The following is an 8,068-nucleotide window of genomic DNA, read 5'->3' as shown; positions in this document are numbered from 1 at the left end:
TGCAGAAGGCACTTGCTCTGACAGTTACTATAGTCCAATGCTTGACTGTCACAGATTCCATCACATGTATGAGAAACTATATTACAGTCGAAAAAGGGCATTCTCAGATTTCTAGATCATAAACTTCAACATTTACCCTTGTCATTTATCACCTGACACAGTGGACCAGTGGTGACCCCAAACCACTCATTCACGACAACCAGTAAGATACTACTACTGAGGATTTTTATGTTGACAAAGTAGGTAGTGCAGATATTATGAGAACGCTGTATGCCATTTAACAGTTTAGTTTTGCTATACTTTTTAGATTTATAGAAATACATTTATTCTTTGTGCTAAGAGGCAAAAACCATTTCTGCTTCAAATTATTCAACTATGGTTAGTCCACTTTAATTATTGCCTATAAAAGTGTTTTATTCTTTTCTTCAATCAGACTGGCAGAGATCACTTAGAGCATTCAACTAGAACTGTCTCAATAAAAATTAATCAAAAGCTCCTGTGAGTTTGAGCATGGGATCTAGTAAACTCAGTAACAAATAAAACATAATTCTAAACATTCATGTTTACAAAAAAAATTACAAAATCTGAACAATAAGTTAATAAAGTGAAATAGTTATCTACTGTTCAGATATAAAATCCCAGCAACTTAATTTATATATCACTATAGCAGACATGACAAAATTGTGAATAATGCTATCCACTGTCATAAGTGGTACTTCAAGATTTCCAACAGAAAACTTATATTTTAATTTTCTGTTCATATATAGCCAAAAGCAAGAGGCAAAGCCAGCCTAATAGTAATCCAAGGTTCTGTAGGAGAAACATCAACCAGGGTCGCCGTGTCTGAATATGAGTCATTTCAGGAAGCTAAAAAAAGAATAAGACACCAGAATGAGAGCCAGATATATTAATCTCTGGGAAAAAAAGTCTTATGGGAAAACAAGGCAAACTTCATTTAAAAAATCTTTCAAAATGCTGAGTTTCTGAATATAGCTATTAATCTGTAGCATGTTCTGTACATTGTAACAACGCTGATCTTGACAGTGAAATATTTAAATTAATCAAATTCTACCCATTTTGCTTTTACTAGCACCGACAAGAATTATAAATGAGATTCTAAAATTTGTTAACCTTTCAATACTTTTTAGTCATTTTATACAGCTGTCTGTAAGGAAATGCTTATTTAGTAAAATTAGCGATTTGCAATTGTGGGCATAAACTAGTGTGATTTTTTTGGTTTCAATACTATATAGGGTCAAGCCTGCTCTTACTGAAATAACTGGCAACACTCCTGTTTACTTGGGGTTTAGTAAAGATACAAGTAGAAAACAAAATTTTTTTGAATATGCTTGAAAAAATTACGATTAATATTTTTCTCTAAGTTTTAATTCAAGTGAAGGAGCAGCACCTGCTTATAATCATATTAAAAGCTACTTGCATTGACCTTCCACCCTACATGGTCTCTTTTATCAAAGTTTTAAAAAAAATGTGTCTCAACAGAGCCTGTGGAAATGATACCTCAGGCTCAGACTCTTGCAGTATTTATGCTTTATGTGTTATAGACACCTGGGAGACACAAATGACTGCTAATTTCACATCAACTTTGGAAGTAAATACAGAGCAATGGCCTGGTAATGACTTTTGGGTTTGGTTGGGGTTTTTTTGATTGTTTGTTGTGAACTTCAAAACAAGACTGAGTGGTCCTGGCACTCTCCCATCAGTCCTTCCTGCTCTACTCACAGCCTGCGCTTGAATGAAACCATTTATTTCCTCTGCTCTTTAGAGCCTCCTCACGGGAGCTGTGAGAGCATCAATCACTGGGAGACAGTGGAGTGGTGCTGACCAAGGAGGCTAACAGGGTATGTTTACATCTATTTGCTATGCTTGTCCTTCACTTCGTCAGAGACGGGAGTCTCTGGGTCTGCTTCTCCTGCACTCTTCCTTCCCTGGAAGTTGGCATGGGCCCAAAAGAAAACTATAGTGAAAAATCTGCCTCCACTTTAAAGTTTCGCGTAAAAATAACAGGCAAACCCAAATGTCCTGGATCTCCATAACAACTAGGCAGTGGTTTAAATTGTGGTACAAATTTGCACCTTAGAAACTCATGTAGTTATACTTAACTTACATTTAAGGATCATCAGAAACTTTTAATCTAAAGCAAATGCAAACACCTCAAAGTTCTGATGTAAATCAAAACCTGAACTGACAGCTCGTAAGTGTTCAGAGTATGTGGGGTTTTTGTTGTCTATATAAGTAAGAACTGTTAACTAAGATGTAGGCCTGAATCCAGGGTTCCAGTTTAGGCCTTTGGTCTTTCTTATTTATCGTTATAATCAGTCTGTTTTGTCCTCTTCCCCAGCACCTGAGTGAACAAGTTCTCTAAATGGTAAACTTTTTCCCCTCCCACTGCAAAAGCTAGTATTTTCTCTAATCAGTCAGTGCCAATTTATGAGTCATACACATGAACAGCAGGTTCCTAAGAAAGTTCTTAAAAAGAATTCCCAGCAGGTAGTACCCTTCCTATGTCCAATGCAGATGTCTGCTCCCTCCATCTAACCTATGTGCATGTTATCAAGCACAGACACCATTTCTATAGCCTTACCTAGCATGACAACTCTGCTTATCTCTGAAAATAGAAGTTGATTGCTAACACAGTATCAGCTATGGTTCCCCAACTCCCTCTGGATACAAATGTGTGTGGTACAGCAGAGAAAACTTGTTGGTTAGGAAGCATAAGCCTATTCCTGGCAGATGCAAAGCACTTCACAAATTAAGGCAACATGGCACCACATCCAAGCTGTTGGATGCTATCACACTTGTTAACGCTTGAAGTGTGTTGGAGGCAAAAGATTAACTCTAATCAGAAGACTACTCTATTCCCATTCCATCTCATGTTATCGTGAGCACACAAAAGACATGAAGAATTAGGAAGCAGCATGCTGAAAGAAGGCATGAGGGGCTCTCAACCATGTGCTGGCTAAACAAGAGTTTGACCAAGCTGGGGCATATATGGCATGACTGCTGTGCTGCAGCAGCCCAATAACTCTTTATAAATACTCCTTTATCTCCAAAATCAAAAAGATTTTTAAGGTTAGTCAGAGAAAATGTCAGTTAGTTGCCTCAGGATGTGGTTGGCCAGCTCCTATTTCTTGATATCCTTATTGTCTTTCTTGCTTCTATCTCCCTCTTTTCAAATCAGTAAGTCTTTCTGGTCAGGAACCATATAAACCAATATGATCTATACAATCACTCAGAAATGACGTCCCAGTCCTTAGGGTTTAATACAATGCATGCGATTTCATAAATATTTATCCCTAATGATTACCTCATAGATACTCATTTAAGAAGCTGATACAGGATTTTCAAGTTTGTTTCCCAAAGGAAAAGGGGACACATTTTGTCAAAGAAACAATTCATTAGGAGTGAGTTGGCCTGTTCCATTCCATATATTGGTGTCTCAAGTTTCAATTCAGATTAAAGGTACGTTAAAGAAAAGGTGTGTTATTAATTAAAAGATCTTTGGAAACAGTGCAAAGTTATGATTGTACTTATGACCTCTAAACAGATATCAAGTACAAAAAATCTCACTATACTGCTCATAAAAAGCTGTTTTTCAGGGGATTTAATTTTGGTTAAACAACAACTAAACCCACAATATTACAGGTGTTTACTCACATGCATATCTTGAAGCAACAAACAATTTATGCTGCAATATTACACCTGTGCATACACATTTGCGAGACAAAATATTCCTCCCTTCCACCTTCCTCAGTTACTGGGAATATTAAGTTTTGCAGAATTCCTTGGTGAAAAATGAAGGGTATAAATAATTTTATCTTTTGTCCGTTTCCTCATATTTCTAAAATGATTCATCTACTCTGCTTGTTAATGGAGCTAGAATGCCATTTGTAGAAATGAAAAACCTTTAATTAACCACAGAAGTAGTTTTGTGCGACGTTGACTGCAGCAGCAGTCTCACAGTGCTGTCCTGTCGGTGAACCTCCACCTCATACCCCTCGATGTTCCTCAATGCAGAAACACATGAGGCTGTTCAGTTTTATTGAACTGCTGCTGTCTTATTTAAACTGCTGTTCTGACAAGCACGTGAAAAGCCCATAAAACAAATACTGAAAATTATAATTAAGCTTTGCACACCATTAAGTATTTGTACACCATTGGCAGGAACACTGATGACTGCTGTTTGTAGATGGGAATGCAGCAGAGAACAGAAGTTATTTCTGTGCAGAAAGTTGAAAAATACATAAAGAATGGCTGATTTTCTTTTCAGATGTACTATAAAAACTTGCAAAACTTTTCAGATCTATAGATTCCTGCAGTGCTACAGGAATATTTTTTTAAACAAAATAATCCCTGTGATATTCAACACTTGCATTTCTGACAAACATAGGTGACCAATACAACGGCAGTTCTTTTGACAAAATGCAGAGAAAGGCTGATTGGAATCCTATTAATAAAAAGGAGGTGAGAGAAATAAGATCCTCCCCTCTCTCTCCTTTCTTTCTCCTCTTCACATCAAGAACAAGATTGTGGTGACAAGCTGAGAACAAAGCAAAACATGTCCCTGTCTCTGCCTGGAACTGTGTCATCTCTTGGGATTTACAGCTGGCACATTGCTTTGAAGACTCAGGGGAAAACATGGTGGTGTTCTAGGAGCTTGTGGACCCCTGATGGATGCCAATCCTATACTGAGGGAAAAATACGCCTAAATCATTCGTAGCCACATTGGTAAAACCGTGCCTACTGAGTAGGTAGGCAGCTTCACTTCCAGATTTCTCTGTATCAGAACAAGATGCAACTTGGTACACAGTGTTCTTGTCTGTTATTTACCACCTCAGTTAGGACTGTTGCCATGTCCACAATCCTTAGGCAGTTCCCTCATAAGCTCTTAGGAGCACTTTATGTTCACTTTACTTCTGTTACAGTAGCAAAAAATAGACTAAAATACACCCAAGGTCTAAGGTCAATTATTATAAGTAGATTTTAAAATAATTATAATACTGGCATGGCATATCAGGTTTAAAGTGTTATGCTTGAACTTGATAAATGCTATCTCAGGCATGAGTTGAGGAGTGGTAGTGAACACAACAGAGACACACCCAGGCTTGGGAAAAACAGTAATAATTTTTTTCCCCCCCTTCTTGATCTAATCGCTCGAAATATTCCGTCTTTGTTCAGAAGCTTGCAAGCAATTTTACATTAACACATGTTGCTTAAAGAGCCACATGACAAAACCGGCAAGGTAATTAATTTCTGTATTGTTATAAGTGTAACAGTCAGCCATCTCTTCAATAAATGTTGTGGCCTGAGGCATCGGCATGAGTTATGATTCCACCACATTCTTCCACAGTCCTTAGACCTTCCTCCTACTGCATATCTTCACACTTTATTCTTCCATAGTGAGATCATTGCTATTGAACTGGGAATATGAAAAAAGTTGGGCAAATATGAAAAAATTGAGGCACTCTGATGGGTTTCTAATTGCCTAGGAGCTCATTCAAACCTCTCTGAGATAGAAAGGCTGGCCAGGAAGAGCACAGGATAAGCATCTTCCATTTTAGTTCAGAAACAGCAAATTCATATTGAAACAATGGATGAAAACTATATGAAGAAAACGTCAGTAAAAAGAAAAAAAGTAACCAACTTCTTCAAGATTTTAAAGAACCCTGCAGGGTCAAATGTTTCTTAATGTTGTACTAAGTAACTCTATCAGGCCTAAAAAATATATTGTTTACCTTTCCCCCTTTGAAAGTCCTTTATGTCTTTCTCATACATTACCTTCTTCATTGCCTTTATTTCACCTTTTTATTACTAATTACACCTAGCATGGCAGTGACATAAAGCAAAACCAGATTATTGTTCTAAGCACTGTACACACACAGGGCAGATAACATGCTCAAGTTCATCCACCTGCATTTGTCTGACACTCATCTGTGATGTGGCTATGTTAAAATGAAAATATAACAATAGACTGAATTTCTCACCATTTCTGCTAAAGATAAATACAAGAACATTCCAGCTGTAACAGTAAAAATCCAGTTTTGAATGCATGGGTCAGTTGATACAGAAAGGCCAATATAAAGTCCTAAGAATGCTGTTAGCGCACTTATAAAATTCATCAAAATTGCAATCCTTGTGGGGAGCCCTGTACTTAGCAGCACAGCAAAATCTCCTGCATAGAGAGAAAGACAGAAAATTTATTATTTAGATGATAAATGTATTTGTAAGACTCTTGGTAATAAAACATGAAGGAAAATAATTAAGATATACACAAAGATAGTGAATGATGGAGGACTGCCCCTAGATTTGTGTAGAATTAGTTATAAACTAATCTTGTGTGAAAACAAACAAACAAACAACAAACAGAAAACAAACAAACCAACAAACAAAAACCCCAAAACCCCAACCCATATTGACTTGTATTTGTTTAGCTGTTCCTAAAGAGAGCATACTGTATACAGGAGTGGCTGTTCTTGATGTTCTGTGGCATTTCCAGCTTGGATACATGCAAAAGCGAAGTCACATGCTTTTCCAGAGTTTCTAAATCTTTATTGACTGAGAACTTGGCAGTCCAAATCATGTGAGTATATTTGCAGCATGGTCTTTGAGTGTTCCACAGGTGCTGCAAGTCAAAAAAAACTACACTTGTCTGATTCCAGTTTGAGTTTAGTTCCAGTCATTTCAGACGTAATTAGAATCCCATCACAGATTTTTCTTCTAAAATAAACCCTTTCATAACAGTCCAAGATTTTAAAAGATTTTAAAGTTTTTAAAAGATTTTAAAAATTCTTCTCTGTGAGTGTACAAATGCTGCTTTGACATTGGGGCACTACTGCCCCAGAATTAAAAAGGCCTGTCTTCGGAGTTAACTATTCAGTATTTTGGTAATTTTTTCGCTATGCAAACAAAAGGTACCAGTTTTACAGCAATTCCCCATCCCAGCTTTATGTTTGGGGAAGTTTTCTACATGGACAGCATATGAAATCTTTGGTCATTTAAGAACAGAAATGAGAATCTGCAGTTCTCATCTCAAACTTGCCAGCTTATATATGTTCATCATCACAGTGTCAGAAACAACTTCAGCCGTACTGAAAGATTTACCACAAGGAGATAGTTGAGGCCAGTGTTCAACAGAATGATCTTCCTGTCCTGTCTGCTAGTAAAATGGGTCATATATCTTCTTTTATCATCTTCTTATTCTTGATTCGCAGCAGGACTGAGGGTAGCATGAGGAATACGTTGTTAAATGGCTCTGCTACGTATTAAAACTTTTGGATAACCCGTTGTGTCAGCCATGCCCATTATACACACATGGCTCTTGCTCACAGCTTTGTGTATTTTTTGTGTCTGTACACATGGGAATAACGGGTCACTCTTGACCTGATGGCATTTACATTTGGAGAAGGTGAGATGGGATGGCATTCAATAATGAGGGCAGAAGCCTTCCCTTCTTTTTGTGAAGGGGAAAGAGAAAACAGCCTCTTTATATATCCATCTCACACATTAATGTTATATCTCATGATGCTATAAGCAAGAAGACCTCCCACTAATGTCATACAGGAAAGAATTCTTTGGGCAACCTGCAACTACAAAGCCAATCAGGAAAAACACACATATGTATTTCTTACCCATTTCATGTGGAATTTCATGGCATAAAATAGCAATAGTCGTTGTCACACCTGTTTCTGTTGAGGACGAGAATGCTGCTCCTATTACCAAGCCATCAGCAAAATTGTGAAGACTGTCACCCACCAGAACCATTATTGCTAACAAGCTAATTTTCTCACCCAGGAAAAGACAAACAAACAAACAAACAAACAACAAAAAAGCCCAGAAGTTTTAACACAAACAGTTATTCTAGTTTTTGCTGTTACAAATGATTTTTTTAATGATATCACATATAACTTTATGAAAAGTCACAATGATCAGAGGAAAATAGTGTTTATATGTTTTGACCTTGTTATTGCACTTCTGTCAATACATTTGAAACAAAAAAGTATGTTGTAGAATAATTCAGAGATACAAATACCAGGAAGTATCTTCCTTACTT

General features: G+C 37.0%; 1 protein-coding gene across 1 annotated transcript; it reads right to left on the bottom strand.

Annotated features, from left to right (window-relative positions):
- Positions 1-265: 265 nt before the first annotated feature.
- On the bottom strand, positions 266-7,808 carry LOC104157358 (zinc transporter ZIP12-like). Its single transcript, XM_009694657.1, has 3 exons — positions 7,647-7,808; positions 6,003-6,190; positions 266-867 (listed from the first exon to the last, which is right to left on the bottom strand). Exons 1-3 carry the CDS (start codon positions 7,777-7,779, stop codon positions 739-741), a joined length of 450 nt encoding a protein of 149 aa, XP_009692959.1. The 5' UTR covers positions 7,780-7,808; the 3' UTR covers positions 266-738.
- Between the last annotated feature and the right edge of the window lie 260 nt (positions 7,809-8,068).

The sequence above is a fragment of the Cariama cristata genome, unplaced genomic scaffold (assembly GCF_000690535.1).
Source record: "Cariama cristata isolate BGI_N322 unplaced genomic scaffold, ASM69053v1 scaffold13882, whole genome shotgun sequence".
Taxonomy (NCBI): Eukaryota; Metazoa; Chordata; class Aves; order Cariamiformes; family Cariamidae; genus Cariama; species Cariama cristata.
This window is presented reverse-complemented; position numbering and strand designations above follow the sequence as displayed.

What these genes read in the sequence shown, in the direction of transcription:
- LOC104157358 (XM_009694657.1), bottom strand. Translation starts at nt 7,779, where the DNA reads ATGGTTCTGGTGGGTGACAGTCTTCACAATTTTGCTGATGGCTTGGTA. An exon ending in TGAAATTCCACATGAAATGG is followed by an intron (nt 6,191 to 7,646) that starts GTAAGAAATACA and finishes CTCTCTATGCAG; the next exon opens with GAGATTTTGCTGTGCTGCTA. An exon ending in ATTTATCTTTAGCAGAAATG is followed by an intron (nt 868 to 6,002) that starts GTGAGAAATTCA and finishes TTCTTTTTTTAG; the next exon opens with CTTCCTGAAATGACTCATAT.